Source organism: Bombina bombina, chromosome 12 (genome assembly GCF_027579735.1).
Source record: "Bombina bombina isolate aBomBom1 chromosome 12, aBomBom1.pri, whole genome shotgun sequence".
NCBI lineage: Eukaryota > Metazoa > Chordata > Amphibia > Anura > Bombinatoridae > Bombina > Bombina bombina.
The window spans coordinates 8,019,176-8,039,038 of NC_069510.1; the positions used below are offsets into that span (position 1 = coordinate 8,019,176).

General features: G+C 39.9%; 1 protein-coding gene across 6 annotated transcripts in view; it reads left to right on the forward strand.

Moving 5' to 3' along the window:
* The window catches only part of DAB2IP (DAB2 interacting protein), a 921,554-nt gene that overhangs the window by 592,129 nt on the left and 309,562 nt on the right, over positions 1-19,863 (forward strand). For all 6 annotated transcript variants that reach the window (XM_053695575.1, XM_053695573.1, XM_053695574.1 and 3 more), the window contains 2 exons: positions 169-267; positions 14,004-14,558. In XM_053695575.1, coding sequence (XP_053551550.1) covers positions 169-267; positions 14,004-14,558 — 654 coding nt within the window. The remainder of the gene's footprint in view (positions 1-168; positions 268-14,003; positions 14,559-19,863) is intronic.

Sequence of the window (19,863 nt, forward strand, 5' to 3'; positions counted from 1 at the left end):
ATTAAGCTGCTGGTTATAAGAAATCATGATCCAACTTAAATATATCAGTAGAAAAAACATATTGTTAGCATGGTTACTGTACCCCAGCAATAATGCTGATAAGGTGCTGAATAGCTGCTAATAATGTAATAATTATGTTTTACTAACGACAAGTCATTTCTCTCACAGGTGACTGCTTCGTCAGGAAGCAAGTGTTTTTCGTGCCGTTCTGCAGCAGAACGCGATAAATGGATGGAAAATCTGCGGCGTGCTGTGCACCCAAATAAGGTACAGGGCTTGTGAGATGGCTGTCGTAATAGTCCTCTCTCTAGTTATCAGAGTTTATCACCTCCTGCCAGATAGCAGCAGGGCACACAATGTCATTGTCATTTAGCAGCCGGTCTCCATACCCCATCTAGCAGCGGTAGTGATGCATGCAGGGACGCGAGCGCTCAGGGGTACACACAGCAGCAGAAAACTGTCATGTGCCTCTGATTTCAGCTTAGTCTGAGACTTTTAGGACAGACTTGTTTTAGATTATTAAATATATTTTTGTTTACTGATTATTATTATTTTTTTATACACAAATGAGAAGCAAAAACATGAACTTTACAGCAAATAACAACAATTTTATAATTCCACACACTCTCTTCTGTAGTGATAATAATTTTATGTATCCATATCACAGTTATTTACCAAATTACTGGATGAAATCATCTTCATGTGACCACTATTCTGATTTCGGTTAGAATAACCAGTCACCTCTATTGCTGAGAGATCCTGAAACTGTCATTTTTACTGGATCCCCGATGTGAATACAATAGCTTTTTACTGTCACATTTATGTAATCTGTATGTGTCATCGGGGTCTTGGCATTTTTATAAAGATAGTACAGTACTGTAATCATAAAGTTAATATTTGTTGTTTTAATTAAATCTAGACTATTATTTGCATGTTAGAACACAAAAAAACAAAAACAGATTGTGACTTACAGGTGGGGAAAATAGTCATTTTGATATTTTTATTTTATTACAAAAAATAATATTTAAACAGTTTGAATTTCAGAATAAGTTGACAGTGAGGTATCACACAAGGCAATTCCTGCATTACAGATATAACATCAGTGAGAGTCCACAAAATCCATTCTTTACATCACCTGGCCACCAGGAAGAAGAAAAACGCCCCAACCAAAGCACTTAAATATCGCTCCTACTTCCCCTCCCCTGCCAGTAGATCTTTGTCTCGTCTAGGAGGTAGGCAGAGATAGAGATGCTCTGCAGCAATTTTAAATACTAACCCTCAATAGATATTTCCTGGAAGAGATGGTATGGAGTTATGGCTATCTAGGTCAATCTTATTGTTTGGTTGCAGGACTGATAGTCTGAGTTTCTTAGCCTCCTCCAAGGACATGTGTTGTACTCCTGTGTGTTTTTCTGCCTATCTACTTCAGTGAAGGGATTTGCGCATTGACTTCTCCACTTTAGGTAAGAGTTTTTTTTTGTTTTGTTTTTTAATTCCCTAACTCTATGAATAGGATTTTTTCCTGGTACAGGGATGATAGTTTGTGCCCCATTTTCAGGATAGTTTCCTGAGAGAGGACTTATTTTTATTGCATTCCAAGCAGGATAGTTTCCCTGGGGGAGATAATTACCCGGCCTCTACTGCTCAGGATAGTAGTTCCTTATTGAGGGATGGGGGAGCGGTATACTATATGAACATTTTGTTCTCTTTTATTCCTTGTATGCTGTTTTAGGACTACTGCACCCTGTTAATTTACTAGCAATTACAGAGACCTTGCTATCACGCTTTCACTGGGCGGCTACTACATGACGGCCACCCTGCCTTTTCCCCCCTGTGCTCTGTCTGTGTGCTACAGAGTGGCTGGTGACCAGATCTCTCGTAACAGCGGTTTGCAACTGGTCTCAGGAGACTGTGAAATCTCCTAAAGCACTTGGGGGCTAGTTAGAATAGCAGCAGGTTTTTTAGCACTCAACATCAGCCTGTGCACGATCAGGGTGCCATTTTTGTCATATCTTCTAGGAGTCTCAGTAGTCATAGTTGGGGTGAAATGGAGCACCTTGAAACTGTAATTATGTCTGATTGAGAGTTTTCTGAGATACTCCCTGACAAAAAAAAATATAAAAAAAAATAAATGCCTATTGTCTAAAGCTAACACTGTGTGTTCACCACCACTTAGGACTCTATAATCATCATATACCCAACCTCTCAGTCTCTGGTTGCGGGTCCTAGCAATTTTGATTCTGATGTATGTCCATCCAAACCTACACAATTCCCAACACCAAATCCAAATTTGCAAAACAGCCATGTGTCAGGGTTTCACCCTACTTTGTTTGCCAATTGCTGCTGGCTGCCATTTTACTTACCTCTCTTACTGAATCTGATGCAGAGTGTGTAACTCTGCTCACTCATCTGGGCACCCTCTTATGGCCAATTTGGTGAACATCATCAGTGTGAGACAGGTTGCAGTCCCAGGATTATGATGTCACACTTATTATTTAAAGGGCCTCTGTTCAGTATGCTTTTGCCCTTGCGTTGTCTCAGACTTGTTAGTTCCTGTGTTCCATTTCCTGTGCATAACCTGGCTTGTCTGACGTCTCTTCTGGTTCCTGATCCCTGACTTGTTCCTGACTCTGCTGTTTTCCTTGTTCCTGATCCCGGCTTGTCTGACTACTCGCTTTGGCTCTTGACTCGGCTCGTCTGACTACCAGCTCTGGCTTTAACTCCTGGCTTGTCATTTCGCTTGTAGACTTTTTATTCTTTTTTGTTATTAATAAAGGTGTGATTTTTTTTTTTGCACTTCACATCTCTGTCTGATTACTGGTACCCTGACATTACGCGAGGGCCATGAATCCTGACGGTGCTAATAATCCACCTTTACCCACCATCATTTCCAGGATGGATGAACAGGATCACCACTTGGATCAATTTGCACTAGCCCTGCAAACCCTTTTGACTCGCACTGCCCATTTGGATCAGAGTTTCCCACAAGTTATGGCAGCTCTTGTTTCCGCTGCTGCACCCAGTCCTACCAGGAGCATGTCCGTTTCTGCACCTCTACCTCAGTGATATGGAGGTGATTCTAATCAGTGCAGAGGGTTTTTTAACCAGGTGGGCATTTATTTTGAGATGTTACCTCAGGCGTTTCCCTTTGACAGAGCTATGGTGGGATTTCTCATCTCGTTACTTTCTGACACGGCTCTTGCTTGGGCTAATCCCTTGTGGGAGACTAATAAACCAGTGATTTCTAATTACCCTTAATATGTGACCTCCTTTTGAAGGGTGTTTGATGTTCCGGCTCACTCCTCCTCTGCTGCCAAACTACTCATGTCAATTCAGCAAGGTACAAGATCTGTTGCTCAGTATGCCATTGAGTTCTGTATGCTTGCCGCAGAGGTAGGTTGGAACAATAAAGCCCTTGTTGACGCCTTCTTTCATGGGCTCTCTAATGCGATTAAAGATGAAGCTGCTGCCAGAGATTTACCAGAGGATCTTGAGGCATTGGTGTCTTTTTTTAATCCTAATTGACATCAGACTCAGAGAGAGGCCCTCTTTCAAGTAGCGCTTGTGGAAGCCTCCTGTTCCATTGTCTTCTATGTTTTCATTCCTACCCATGCCTCCCTCTCCTCCCATGCCTCCTGGTCCCGAGGCACCAGATACTGCTGAGCCAATGCAGTTGGGATTCACAAGTCTCTTCGCGGGGGAGAGGGCCTTTAGGAGCAGGGAGGGGCTCTGCCTCTATTGTGGGTTACAGGGCCACCTTTTAAAGTCTTGTCCTACATGGTCGGGAAGCGCTCGCACCTAAGGTCCTGTCGGGGGCAGACTTTGAGTGGTTTATCCTTATCCCCGGAACCGCTAAAGGAGAAACCTTTGGTCACGGTTGTCCTTTCCTGAGTGGACTCCTCCATAGTCACCCAGGCTCTTGTTGATTCCGGTGCTGCAGGCTATTTCATTGACAGTGCTTTTGTATCACAGCACTCCATTCCTGTTTTGCCTCGGTCCGTTCCGCTTGCTATTGAGGCCTTTGATGGCAGGCTCCTTCAGCCCGCACTTGTTACTCACAAAACCGCTCCGTTATCAATGGCTGTTGGAGTTCTCCATTTTGAAGACCTCCAGTTCCAGGTGATAAACTCTCTGCATTTTCCGGTTGTTCTGTGTTATCCCTGGCTCCAAAAGCACATCCCAGTCTCGACTGGTGCAGGTCCGAAATTTTGTCATTGTCTCCACAATGTATTTCTACTTTTGAAACCAGTCAAAATCCTGTGCATTTCTTCGGTATCTCAATTGCCAGAGGAGTACCGAGAGTTCATAGACGTTTTTGACAAGGTGCATGCCAGTACATTGCCTCATCACCGGTCTTGCGATTGTGCCATAAACCTGTAACCCAGAGCCATTCCTCTTCGGGGCCGAGTTTACCCTCTGTCTGTTGCGGAGAATTGTGCTATGGAGGAGTATGTTGCCGATGCTCTGTCACAGGGGGATCATCTGTAAATCCTGCTCTTCTGCAGGGGCTGACTTCTTCTTTGTGAAGAAAAAGGGTGGCGAGTTAAGACCATGCATCGATTATAGGGTCTTAATCATCTTACCATTAAGCATGCTTACCCTATTCTGCTCATTACGGAACTATTTGACCGCCTCAAGGGAGCTACGGTCTTTTCTAAACTTGGGATCAAGGAGGGCCACAAATGGAAAACAGCATTTAACACCAGGAGTGGGCATTATGAATATCTTGGCCTATGTAATGCTCCTGCTGTTTTCCAGGAATTTATTAATGATATCCTACGAGATATGTTGCAACGGTGTGTTGTGGTGTACTTAGACAACATCCACATACACATTTCAGGCTCATCGTTCTGTGAGAATGGCCTGTTTTGTAAACTCGAGAAATATGAGTTCCATCAGACTCAAGTAACCTTCCTAGGTTATGTAATCTCCGTTGCAGGGTTCTCCATGGATCCTGACAAGTTGTCTGCAGTGGTCTCGCCCAGTTGGTCTTCAGTCTATTCAACATTTTTTGGGCTTCGCCAATTATATAGAAACTTTATTAAAAACTTTTCTTCCTTGGTCAAACCTATCACAGACATGACCCGTAAAGAGAATGATCCACTCCATTGGTCACCTACTGCCATTAAGGGCTTTGAGAGTCTTAAGCCTGCCTTTACTGCTGCTCCAGTTCTGGCTCATCCTAACACTGTCTTGCCTTTCGCTATTGAGGTTGATGCTTCTGAGACTGGAGTAGGTGCCCTCTTGTCTCAACGTCCTATGCCTGACGGTTCCTTGCAATCCGTGCAGTTTTCACTCTAAGAAATTGTCTCCAGCGGAGTGCAATTATGAAATTGGTGACTAGCCATAATTTTGACACTCAAGGAATGGAGGCATCTTCACGAGGGTACTAGAGTACCAGTGCTCATTCTTAATGACCAGAAGAATTTAACTTATCTATCCAAAGCAAAATGTTTGTCGCCCCGACAAGCCAGATGGGCGCTATTTCTGTCTCGGTTTAATTATGTGGTCTCCTACCTGCCTAGTAGTAAGAATGTTAGGGCTGATGCCCTCTCTCAACAATTTTTGCCTCTGTCCAATGAGGAGTCTGTACCTGCTTCAGTTATACCTCCTGACCATATTTTGGCCACCATACGTACTAATTTGAATTCTCCCTTAGGGGAGGAGATTCTGGCTGCTCAAACCAAAGCACCTCCTAAAAACCTAGTGGTAAGTGTTTTGTACCTGAGAATCTTCTGACTAAACTACTGCACACTTACCGCTATCCTATATCCGCAGGTCACCCGGGCAAGAACCAAATGATTTAGTCTGTAACTCGACAATTCTGGTGGCCAGGTCATCGTTCTGATGTTGCTGCTTATCTTGCCTTCTGCTCAGTCTGTGCACAGAACAAGACTCGACGTCTTCCTGTGGGTCTTCTCCAACCAATTGCTAATCGTGAGCGTCCTTGGACACATATTTCCATGGACTTCATTGGCAAGCTAGCTCCCTATTTCCAATGGCAATACTGTTATCCTAATGGTGGTTAACTGTTTTTCTAAAATGTCACATTGCATTCCCTTGAAGAAGCTGCCTACCACTCAGGAGCTTGCTTAAATTTTTGCCCGGGAGGTCTTCATGGGTTACCCAAGGAGATAGTCTCAGACCGGGGTAGCCAGTTTGTCTCCAGATTTTGGTGCTCCTTTTGTGCTCAAATCGGGTTCCAGCTTTCCTTCTCTTTGGAATATTGCCCTCAATCTAATGGGGCTGAGGAATGGTCTAATCAAGCTCTGGAACAGTTCCTCCATTGCTATGTTCCAAATCACCACAATAAATGGTCTGAACTATTACCTTGGGCAGAGTTTGTAATAGTGTTGTTAATACTTCCTCCCAGTTATCCCCGTTCATGGCAAATTATGGGTTTCAACCATCCTTGTTGCCCGATTCATTCATGTCTCAGGGAATTCCGGCTTTGGAGGAGCATCTCCGGCAACTCCGTTTCACGTGGATTGCCTTCATCGGTCTATGCAGCGCCAAAAATTCCAGGCTGATCGAAGGCGTCTGCCTGCGCCTTCCTACCAGGTTGGTGAGAGGGTTTGGCTGTCCTCCTGCAACTTGAACCTTTGTGGGCCTTCCAATAAACTGCCCCCCCCATTATGTTGGTCCTTTTTGAATACTACAATGAGTCAATCCTGTTGCCTACGCTCTTGACCTTCCTCCTGCAATGCACATCTCCAATGTTTTTCATGTCTCCCTCTTGAAACCATTGGTTTGTAATCGGTTTACCACTGTGTTGCCTCATCCCCGTCCTATCTCAGTTGACAACCATGAAGAATATGTAGTCAGTAGCATTATTTACTCTTGTATGTCCAGGGGTCAAGTACAGTATTTGGTTCACTGGAGGGGTTACGGTCCAGAGGAGCGTTCATGGGTTCCCTCCTCTAAAGTTCATGCTCTCTCCCTCCTTCGTGTCTTCCATTCCTGTTTCCCTAATAAGCCTCTTGTCCTCCCACCGGGGAGGGGTCGTTGAGGGGAGGGTACTTTCAGGGTTTCACCGAATTTTGTTTGCTATTTGCTGCTGGCTGCCATTTTACTTACCTCTCTCACTGAATCTGATGCAGATTGTGTAACGCTGCTCACTCATCTTGGCGCCCTCTTATGGCCAAACTGGTGAACATCATCACTGTGAGACAGGTTGCAATCCCAGGATTATGATGTCACATTTATTATTTAAAGGGCCTCTGTTCAGTATGCTTTTGCCCTTGCGTTGTCTAACACTTGTTTGTTAGTTCCTGTGTATTACCTGGCTTTGTCTGACATCCCTTCTGGTTCCTGATCCCTGGCTTGTTCCTGACTCTGCTGTTTTCCTTGTTCCTGATCCCGGCTCCTCTGGCTACCAGCTCTGGTTTTGACTCCTGGCTTGTCATTTGGCTTGTGGAGTTTTTATTCTTTTTTGTTATTAATAAAGGTGTGATTATTTTTGCACTTCACGTCTCTGTCTGATTCCTGGTACCCTGACACCATGTTAGCGTTTCTAACCTGTTACCTCCATGTGGCAAGCTATCACTGCCTTCAGATTTTACTGCACAGCTTCAATCTGCAGTTTTGGTGGCTTTGCCTCCTGCGTGTAAGCGCAAAAAGGAAAGCTAAACATTGCTCCTCGGACTCTAAGACCAGTGATTCTGCTGGTAGTACCTCTGCCCGACATATAATACAGTCAGAAGATGAGGAATCCTTGTCTAGTATGGAGGGTGAACTATCATCAGATTCTCCTGGTGAATCTGACAAGGAGGAAAATAATGTTACTTTTAGTTTTAAAATGGAGCATCTCAGAAACCTACTCAGAGAGTTAGTTAAGATTTTGGGCGTTGCTGAGTCTTAGATGTCTGAGGATAAACCTGTATAAAAAATTTATATAAGTTTCAAACCTATGACCAGGGCCCCTGATATTTTTTCCAGTCCCTTCTTAACTAACTAACATAATCGTGAAAGATTGGGAGAAGACTGGGGTTCCCTTTTCCCCAACTCTCTTTCAAAAGGTTATTCCCTGTTCCGGAGGCCCATCTGGAACTGTGGAATACTGTCCCTAAAGTAGTCTGTGCTATCTCTACCATAGCTAAGAGAACCACTATCCCTCTAGAAGACAGTACATCATTCAATGACCCGATGGATAGAAAACTTGAACTTTTTCTGAGGAAGTTCTTTCTACAGGGATGACTTCTTTTTCAGCCAGCCGTCTACATTGTGGCTGTGGCAGGAGCTAAGGCCTTCTGTTGTGACTGCTTGTCTGAATAAATATGTAGTATCTCCTTTGGGGGAGATTCAGGATCGTATCCAAGCTCTCAAGATGGCAAACTTTTATGTGTGACACAATTATTCAGATTGCGCGTATTAACGCCAAGATTGTTAGCCTCGCTGTCCTAGAAAGGAGAGTCTTCTGGTTACAATCCTTGTCAACAGATATGGTTTCCAAATATATACTATTATCTTTGGCATTAAAGGGCAAGATCTTGGTCTTCAGGGTTTGGATTTCATTGTTTCTATTGTTACTTGTGGTAAGGGTGTATACCTTCCCCAGAATAAGAAGACTAAACTGAAGGGTCAGTTGACTGCTCTTTTTAGTTCTTTTGTCAAACCAAGACTCAGATTAACTCTTCTTCCAGCAAATCTGACCCACCCTGAGGTACCTGGAAGCCTAACACAGTGTGGAATAAGAACAAACAGAACAAGAAGTCAGTTCCTGACTCCAAGTCCACATGAAGGAACAGCTCCCGATTCGGTAGGGGGCAGATTAAACCTTTTTAAGGAGGCCTGGGTCAGGTCTGTCCAGGATCCGTGTGTATGGAAGATCATATCCAAGGTTTACAGGATAGCTTTCCGATCTCGACCTCTGAGAGGCAGGTTTCTTTTGCCCAGAATGTCAAAAAAGCCGGAAAAGAAAAGGGCTTTTCTACAATGCCTTTCAGACCTCCAGTCAATGGGAGTAATTATTCTAGAATCCTCAGTGGAGTTGGGTGAAAGGTTTTATTCAAATCTCTTTGTCGTTCCGAAGATGGAAGGAACCTTTCATCCTACTCTGTACAAATTTTTGAAGGTACCTTTTTTTCAAGATGGAGACAATGGGCTCAATGATTAAAAGCTCTCTGGGCTGGCGAGATTATTAAAGAATGCTCGCCAGTCCTTCTATTTCCCTGGTGGAATTATCTACAGCCACTTTTTACCCTGAAAACAGGGTGTCTCGCTAAGGGGCATATACTGCATTTCAATATGAAAAATGCACAATAAAATTTGTATTTTAAACATTATACAAAACAAGTATTTGTCCCAATCACACAAAAATAAGCAGGGGAAAATTGTATTGTTAAGGTGCATAAAAAATTATAACAAAATTCTTCACCAAAAATCGTATTTTAACAAAAAACCTAAAATTTGTGTGTAATTTACACAGGAATAAATCTAATTAAATATGCACAGTGTAAATCGTAATTTTAGTGCACTGGATGTGCAAAAATCACACAGAAATTTGTACTTATAAATACAAAATGCAAAGCGTAATGGTTGTTTTTTTGTAAAATGGGCTGACCATAGGTGTATATGAAAATGTCATTCTAATCCCAGCGTAATTCTATAAAGATTTTCACACTGCAGATCTCACAGTTTTTTCCCGCCAACTAAAAGGTGGCAAGCATTTCTCAAAACACTCAATATACTTAAAATCCTAATAGAAAAACGCATTTATACAAAAATATAGGCATAATGTGAGTTATATTGGCTGCAGGATTTTAATTTTAAAGTGCTCCCCTTGCTCCCTGATAACTTCACTCTAAGGAGCGAAGTGTCCCTATCCAGCGAGCTCCAATACTTTCAATAGGAGCCATCTCGCCACTCACAGGGCCACTTAAACAGCCCTGCGAGAGTTGGCGAGAAAAAGTAGCTTTGAGCAGGCGATGTTTACATCATCAAGCCCAAAGTGATCTATTCTTCCCCTGGTCCTACAGGGACAATTTACCACTACAGTGGATTTAAAGGACGCATATAATTACCAGGACAATTACCAATATCTCAGATTTTCTTTTGGACGATATCATCATTCAAGCTCCATATTTTCAGTTAGTAGCCTCTCATAAAGCTGAGTTATTCTGTTGTTTTCGGACTCATGTTGGAAAAAAAATCTAGAGAAGAGTTCTCTCACTCCAAAGACACAAGTGAGTTTTCTATGAGTGATCACAGACTCTGTGATTATGAAAATATTTCTCACAGACCAACACAAGGTCAAACTCCAGTCAGTATGTCAATGTCTTTGGTCTACCCCCTGTCCTTTGGTGTTTCAGTGCATGGAGAGAGTGGGGCTTACGGTGGAAGCTTCAAATGCAATTCTGTTTGTTCTTTTTAACTTGCGTCCCCTACAATTTTACATGCTTTGTCAACGGAGCGGAAATCATTCAGACCTGACTGAGGTCATAAATTTAGACCTGTTCACCAAAGATTCTTTGATTTGATAGCTATCACCCTAACCTACTCTTCGAGGGATGAGTTTTCTTCAACCATCCAGGGAGATTATAACTACAGATGTGAGTCTGCCTGGTCAGGGAACCATGTGGTGCTCACGGAGAGCTCAGGGTGTATGGTGCCCCCCTGGAAGTGACCCTGCCCATAAATATTCTGGAACTCAAAGCAATATTCAATGCTCTACTAACTTGGCCTCAATTGAGTTCCATCCATTCTATTTGATTTCAATCTGACAATCGGCTGTGGCATACGTCAATCATCAGTGGGGTGCAGCTCTCTGGCAATAAAAGAGGTGTCTCACATTCTTTCTTGGGCAAAGAGTTACCTGTGTCTAGTTTCAGAAATTCAAATTTTAGGAGTGGAGAATTGGGAAACGGATTATCTAAGTCGCCAGTCCCTTCACTCTGGGGAATGGTCCCTTAATCAGGAGGTGTTAAACCAAATTATCCTGCAGTGGGGATTTCCTGAGATAGATATCATGGCATCAGGTTTCAATTTCAATTTTCCAAGATATGGATCTCATGTAAGGGATCCTCAAGCAGAGGTGGTGGATGCCTTTGGTGGTCCCTTGGTATTATTGTCTGATCTATCATTTTCCTCCAATAGTTCTTCTTCCTTGAGTAGTGGTGAAAATCATACAGGAAACAGTACCCATGCATGACCTGGTACGCAGATCTTGTCAGGATGTCATCTGCTCCTCTGTGGCATCTTCATCAGAGAGAGGGCCTATTAACTCAGGGTCCTTTATTTTATCACAATCTAGATTCTCTGAGGCTGACTACATGGAAACTGAACAGCAAATCCTAACACATCAAGGTTTCTCTGACTCTGTGATTGATACTCTTGTTCAGGCATGCAAGCTTGTCAACAGGCGAATTTACCATAAGGTATGAAAAGTCTATTTATCTTGGTGCGCTGATCAGGGTTTCTCTTGGCATAGGTGTAAGATTTCCTGTATCCTTCATTTTCTTCTGGAAGGACTTGAGAAGGGCCTTTCTTCCAGTTCCATTAAGGGTCAAATTCCTTCATCAGCCTCCTGCACATATCACTGCTCATTCCACTCGTTCAGTGTCCACGTCTTGGGCCTTTAAGAATGAGGCTTCAGTAGAACAGATTTACAAAAGTAGCTATCTGGTCATCTCTTTTTACATAAAAGGTGAATGTATATAGATGCTAAGCAGAGGATAAAACCTACAGTCCCCCTCAATATGTATAAACACAATAGGAGAGACAAATAACTTGTACTTGGTCTTATAGAAGCTAGTGGTGGGCAAAAATGTCACTGGAATAGAGTAGAGGCAGACACTCAAACATCATATAGATGTATCCAAAATAGGTATGGGGAATTAACTGAATTGCTGTACTGAAAACAAGCGTCTTCCCACACCGTTCTCTCAATGGAATTGATCAGCATAACGAAAATCCATACAAGTAAATGCACATAACAAGAGGGTGGCTCACATAAACAATAGAACTGGAAGCAATAGACGTAAAAGTCTCAGGCAAAGTACATGCTGTACTCACTGTTAGACCTCCGTAATGTGGTTCAGACGACTGTGGCGGTCCTGGGCAACCTCGCTCTTCTGTGTCTCTGAAACTCCTCTCTGGGTAATTAATCAACCTGCTCGCCACTCGTCTTTAAGCTCTCCTGTCTTCTGGTTGTTACTGGTATGGGTAACGGTAACACTGTAGGTCTGCTCCGTCTCAAGTGGGCGTACCTCTCGTGACGTAATCCGTGATCCGCTTGCATCATCCACTGCCCATTGGCTGCTGCTCCCAGAACAAGGTAGCTCCAATGCTCAATGCTGATTCTAGGATAGTATCCGGCAAATATAAGACATATAGAGGATAAAGAATCTTGAGCAAATGCGTAAAAACTTCAATACTTTAATGATCCAAAGTTAAAAACCAATGTAGTGACAACATGGATAGATATAAGAGTGCCTAAACAACAAGCTTACGCGTTTCGGCCGTAGCCTTACTCATAGCTAAAATATTGAAGTTTTTACTCTACGCATTTGCTCAAGATTCTTTGTCCTCTATACATCTCTTATGACATTCATAAAATTTAACCAATTTGATGTTTTTGCCTCAGCGTAGGCATCTTTTGGGTTAAAAGTTCTCCAGGTGGTGGTGCCTAGTATCTCGGTGACTGCCTTGCCTGGTTTATCCCACCCTAAATTATTTGTGCACTCCACATCTTGGGTATAGATTCCCATTTGTAAGAATGGATTGATGGACTCTCACTACCATTAGAAAGAACCTGATAAATTATTTTCTTTCATGGAAGTGAGAGTCCACGAACCCACCCCTTATTTTTCATATGGTGTCAGTACTAGTTGCATCTCTTCACCCCTGTTATCGCACTTGCTTTCCCTATCCTCGGATATGAACTACTGGGAGGGTGGTGTTTCATTGCCTCCTCCTGGTGGCCAGGTGATGTATTCCCATATCTAAAGAATGGATTTTGTGGACTCTTTACAAGAAAGAATTTTTTTTTTTTTTGCTGAAACTAATATAGAAAACCTAGTTACAATGTAAGTCTGGGCAAGCAGGAAAGCTATTTAGTAGCTTTTGTCAGACAAGAAAGGGACAGAGGAAAATGACAGAGAGACACAGCCGGAGCATGATAATATATAGAGAGACAACAATAAAAACATAAAAACAGGCCTAGCATAGGGCAATGCATGGGTAAGGCAGACAAGTAAGGGAGAGAGGACAATGATAGAGAGACACAGCCGGAACATGATAAGATAAAGACAGGCCTAGCATAGGGCAATGCATGGGTAAGGCAGACAAGTAAGGGACAGAGAACAATAACAGAGAGACACAGCATGATTAGATATAGATAGACAACAATAAAGACAGGCCTAGCATAGGGCAATGCATGGGTAAGACAGACAAGCATACAGTGGGACAAAACAGGACAGATTTACTCACCAGTTCCCCATGCACAGATGAATGATATATCCCACCTCAGACACACACTACCCACTGCCATCCCATAGACATTTGACTTAAAAAAAAGTACTATACATTCTTCAGTACAGTTTATGATTGGCTTTACTCGGCAACCAAGTGTATGTAGAACGCACAATGTAAGTCAACAGGGTGAATACTGCAAAGTTTTATCATATGACCAGCCATGAAAGCACCCTTCCTCAGGCATAGATGCCCTTAAGCAGTTGCATTTATTGCCTTATAATAAATCCTGCCTTTGCAGTAACCCAGAAGTATGTAGTACAATGTAATGAATCAGCTGTTTATTATTACTTGTATAAAAAGCTGCCCATTACATGACATTTATTAGTGTTGCCCATTGGTAATTCTGCATCTGATAGAGCAATGTCTTATATGTAGAGAAAACAAATGATCTTTGATGCACACTAAAGTGACATAATGCCATACAATGTTTATGTCTTGCTCATCTATTTTAGTGTTTAATATTGTCTGTTTATTCTAACATGATAACATTTTGTGACTATAAATAAGGAGATATGTTGTCTTTTTTTTAGGACAATACTAGAAGAGTAGAGAATTTGTTAAAACTCTGGATTATCGAAGCCAAGGACCTACCAGCCAAAAAGAAATACTTGTGTGAATTATATCTGGATGATGTACTTTATGCACGGACTACCTGCAAACTGAAAACTGATAATGTATTTTGGGGAGAGAACTTTGAATTCAACAACCTCCCATCTTTAAAGAGTATCACAGTGCACTTGTACAAGGAGACAGACAAGAAAAAAAAGAAAGACAAAAACAATTACGTTGGGCTGGTGAACATCCCCATCGCAGCTGTTACGGGACGCCAATTTGTGGAAAAATGGTACCCAGTTGTGTCTCCAAACCCAAGCAAAGGAAAGTCGTCTGGTCCCATGATCCGTATCAAAACTCGATATCAGAGTATTAGCATACTGCCCATGGAGCTGTACAAGGAGTTTGCAGAATACATCACAAATAACTACATGGTGCTCTGCTCGGCTCTAGAAGGGGTTCTTAGCGTGAAAAATAAGGAAGAGATGGCATCTGCACTGGTCCACATTTTACAAAGCACTGGAAAAGCCAAGGTAAGGACATGAGTATATACAGTAGTGCTACTTTTCAATTGCTTGTAACATTGAATGAGGTTAACACATTTCTTTGAACTTTGAAGGTTTTTTTTGGCACCCTCAGTGACTGGAAGTAAACTGATTTTCTATTTGGGGTTATTAAGTTTTAAAATATGTACTTTTCAGTGTAAATGCATTGATCAATGATTAGCCAAACCTGCAGCAGACTTGTCAAGCCTGGAACTGCCACATATCTGTATTCTAGGTGATAAGATAAAACACTGAGAAACAATGTACATTTTGCTCACAAAATGACAGTGGCACGTCTTGACTAGACCAGTAACAAATCTAGATTGGCTGCTCCAAATAAGGCAAATAGTGTTGAGAGTTTGGTCATAACAAAAGGTGTTAATTTGTTGCTTAAAATGTTCACACTTGGCCGATGCAATAAATTATTTCAAGTCTATAGGGTAGTCTGTAACTACACAGTGTGCCTTTAAAATGACACTACCAAATAAAAATAGGAGCGTATCTAACAAATGTATTCTCTTGTATACTAACTGTCTGTATGATATGATTGCAGTAAGCACAATGCTCTCAGTAAGCAGGTTTATTTGTAAGCTCTGTGACAGTGGTGCACGCCTGTCCCACTACATTGGCAAAGTCGCCCCTTTTTAAAAGGACACTAAAGTACAAATGAAACTTTCATAATTCAGACAGAACAGCAGTTTTTACAGTTAGTTTCCATTATCAGATTGTGCAGTGTTTTTATATGTTCACTTTCTGCTGCATCATTTCATATTGAGCATGTGCTAGAATTCACAGTGTATGCGTATAGGAGTCTATGATGCAGAGTGCTGGCTAATGGAATACGTTTTTAAATGTAGGGGTCAGTCTGCAGAAGCTTAGATACAAGGTAATCACAGAGGTAAAAAGTATTAATATAACTGAGATAAGGAGCAGTCTGCAGAGGCTTAGATACAAGGTAATCACAGAGGTAAAAAGTATTAATATAACTGAGATAAGGAGCATTCTGCAGAGGCTTAGACACAAGGTAATCACAGAGGTAAAAAGTATATTAATATAACTGAGATAAGGGGGCAGTCTGCAGAGGGTTAGATACAGGGTAATCACAGAGGTAAAAAATGTTTTAATATAACTGAGATAAGGGACAGTTTGCAGAGGCTTAGATACAAGGTAATCACAGAGGTAAAAGGTGTATTAATATAACTGAGATAAGGGGCTGTCTGCAGAGGCTTAGATACAAGGTAATCACAGAGGTAAAAAGAATATTAATATAACTGAGATAAGGAGCAGTCTGCAGAGGCTTAGATACAAGGTAATCACAGAGGTAAAAAATATATTAATATAACTGAGATAAGGAACAGTCTGCAGAGGCTTAGATACAAGCTAATCACTGAGGTAAAACGTGTATTAATATAACTGAGATAAGGAGCAGTCTGCAGAGGCTTAGATACAAGCTAATCACTGTGGTAAAACGTGTATTAATATAACTGTGTTGGTTATGCAAAGCTGGGGAATGGGTACTAAAGTGATTATCTATCTTTTTTGATGATAACAATTTTGAAGTAGACTGCACGTTCAACATAAAGTATTGGCCTGGCACTGCAGACAGGGACAGTCTGTACTACATACTCACTCAGTCAAGTGTCAGTGACATGAAATTAGCTATCCAGCCCCCCCCCCCATCAGTCTGACTAACTGGCTGACACTAAGCATTGTGTGCTGTCTACTGGGTAGTATATATATGATCCAAGCTCAGCCGATATCATCCTCCAATTTTTAGGCCACCACCTGCAGCTCAACCACTTACCCAGGAAATGAACACCGGATACAAGACATTAAATTGTCAGCTGACAGTCGCAGCAATAGTCCTGTGAACAGATGGGATCATAGACATACCTACCCCCTTCTATTGCATACTCACCCTTAGGTATGGCCTTAGCCATTTAAAAAGTCCTGTAAACTAGCTAGTCTGCCTCAGCAAAAAGCAACTCCCACCACAGGATTGGTTGGCTACTTTATACTTTTAAAAACTTTTGGAGTATTATCACCTTGGGCCCATAAATATATGTACTTTATTTATTTGGGGATTTATGGATTAAGGCATCTTTATATAGAAGCATATGAGAGATGTTATTATTTTTTTTTTACTAAGGTTTATCCACTGTATACTCTGGAGCAACGTTATACAAAACATTGTTTTCTGCATGACATTACCATTGATTATGCTTAGTAGCCACATTTAGTAAATAGTTCTAGACCAGAGGGACTTTTATCTATGGATGTTTTTATTATTTTGAATTTTAGATTTTGTATGGAATAAAGTTTTGGCATTTTAGCCTTTTGTGACTATAGCTATATTCTTGTAGGGAGTTGACTCAGGTGCTGTACAGGTTATACTAATCCCCTGGGGGTATTTTTTTACTTTATGATTTAATATTTTACCCACATGTACTGCAGTGCTGACATAATTTTATAATAGCTGCTGATCCATAACAGCTCTTGCATTATCTAGCGACTTTAAGAGGAATAGTCCCGGCTAAAGGGTCTTGTCAGATTATATAGATATTATTTTATGTAAGGGAATATTCTGTATATATTGGTACTTCTGCTTCACATAACCCTTAATAAGATGTATAAAGATAGGCTTATATTATATTAGCCTCTTTTATAAGACTTATCCGATGTTATGCTGACATTCTCCCTTCTATACGCTGATATGTGCTTATAGTAATTACTTTACATTAGCATTAATTTATATTATTATAATAATAATAATAATAATAATAATAATGACAATAATAATAATAATAACAATAATAACAGTAATAATAATAATAATAACAACAGCAATAATAATAACAATAATAATAATAACAATAATAATAATAACAATAATAATAACAATAATAATAATAGTAACAATAACAATAATAATAATAATAACAATAATAATAACAATAATAATAATAATAATAACAATAACAATAATAATAATAACAATAATAACAATAATAATAACAATAATAATAATGACAATAATAACAATAATAATAATAATAATAATAATAACAATAATAATAACAATAATAACAATAATAATAACAATAATAACAATAACAATAATAATAACAATAACAACAATAATAACAATAACAATAATAATAACAATAATAATAACAATAATAATAATAAAACAACAACAACATTATTAATAATAATAATAATAATAATAATAATAATAATAATAACAATAATAATAATAATAACAATAATAATAATAATAACAATAATAATAATAGTAACAATAACAATAATAATAATAATAACAACAATAACAACAATAATAATAATAATAATAATAATAATAATAATAATAATAATAATAATAACAACAATAGTAATAATAATAATAATAATAACAATAACAATAATAATAATAATAATAATAATAATAATAATAACAATAATAATAATAATAATAATAATAATAATAATAATAATAATAATAACAATAACAATAATAATAAATAAACATTGTGTAATATAAAAACATGCAGCCTTTGCAACATCCCTAAATAAATCCAGCAGTGGACAAAGTACAGGTGGTTAAAATGCAGAATAAACAAAATGCATTAAGTGTTAAATGAGACAACAGCATTGACATAAACATGAGCTGTATGCCAACATGCGTGTTTTACTTGGCAGCTTCCATATCTCCTGGCGGCTTCTCCCACACCCTGTTTTGACAGACGTTCTTGGCACAGGAAGAAATCAGTTGTGGACTTTACGGTTCGCGTGGGCAGAACTAGCTGGCAGATGGACTATTCAGGTTGCTTGCTGAACTGCCAATTTAGTAGGAATACAAAGTGACATATTTTAGCAGTGTAATTAATTCCTAGGAAAAACCTGGTGGGCTGGAGTCAGCTATAATCTGTGTGTCTGTGAACATTCACACATCCTACTTGTGGCCCGATGATGATTTGTAAGTTGTAACCACAAACAGTTTACTCAAGATACAGAACCATCACCATATCCCTCTGTTTACATTGTTTGGTGAGCCACAGTCTTCTCCTATTTCTGAAGCTTCACTAGAGGGATTCATATTGATGATCTTCTGGTCTTGCATAGTAAATGTTTGGTACAAGGCAATGAGATTAAGGCTACAGACTTACACGGGCACGATTGTGTAGCTGCATCCTCATGTATTCTTTGATGTGCTGGTCCAAAACATTTCTAGTAGCTGCAGCTGTTCTGTGCCTTGTGGTTCCGTAGGAACAGCCCATGTTATGTATGTGCTTTGTATTCTGGAAGCCGACTCACATGGTTTATTGGGTGGAAGTGTTAGTTGTCTCAGTATTCAAATTAGATCATTACGTAAAACAAAGGTAAAATGTCATGATGTGTCTTTATTTTTTAATATCCGAAGAATAAAAGTGGAGACCTTGAATGTTCATAATAAGCAAGGAGGCAGTGATATCACAGGTATTATAGATACATTGCCATGACTGATCTGAACTTAAAGGGACATAATACTCATATGCTAAATCACTTGAAACTGATGCAGTATAACTGTAAAAAGCTGACAAGAAATTATCACCTGAGCATCTCTATGTAAAAAAGGAAGATATTTTACCTCACAATCTCCTCAGCTCAGCAGAGTAAGTTCTGTGTAAAAAGTTATACTCAGCTGCTGCCCAGCTGCAGGTAAAAATAAAACAATGAAGAAATGAACAGCAGCCAATCAGCATCAGCAGTGCTGAGGTCATGAACTCTTTTACTGTGATCTCATGAGATTTGACTTAACTCTCATGAGATTTCATAGTAAGCTGAATAGGGAAATAATATGAGAGTGCACAAGGCTCATCCCCTAAGCTGTCCCAGGACAGACATACTAATATGCTGTTAGAAATCCTTTACAATGGGATGTGGCTACTGAGGAACTTTTGAGATAAAATATCTTTCTTTTTTACATAGAGATGTTCAGGTGATATTTTCTAGTCAGCTTTTTACAGCTATACTGCATCACTTTCAAGTGTTTAAACATTTGGGTATTATGGCCTTTTAAAGGGTATGAGAAATCATTGCAGTATTGGTCTGTTGCTATATATGATAGGAAAAGGTCATAACAAAAAATGTAACTAGCAATGATATTTCATGTACCTATATAAACATTTTAAGTTATAAGTTATACAAATCCTACAATTGTCTTGCTCCAGCAAACCTTTCTCTATTTTACTTTATACTTCTATAGTATAGGTTCTGTATTTTACGGTAATTTACTGATGATAGGAGTACA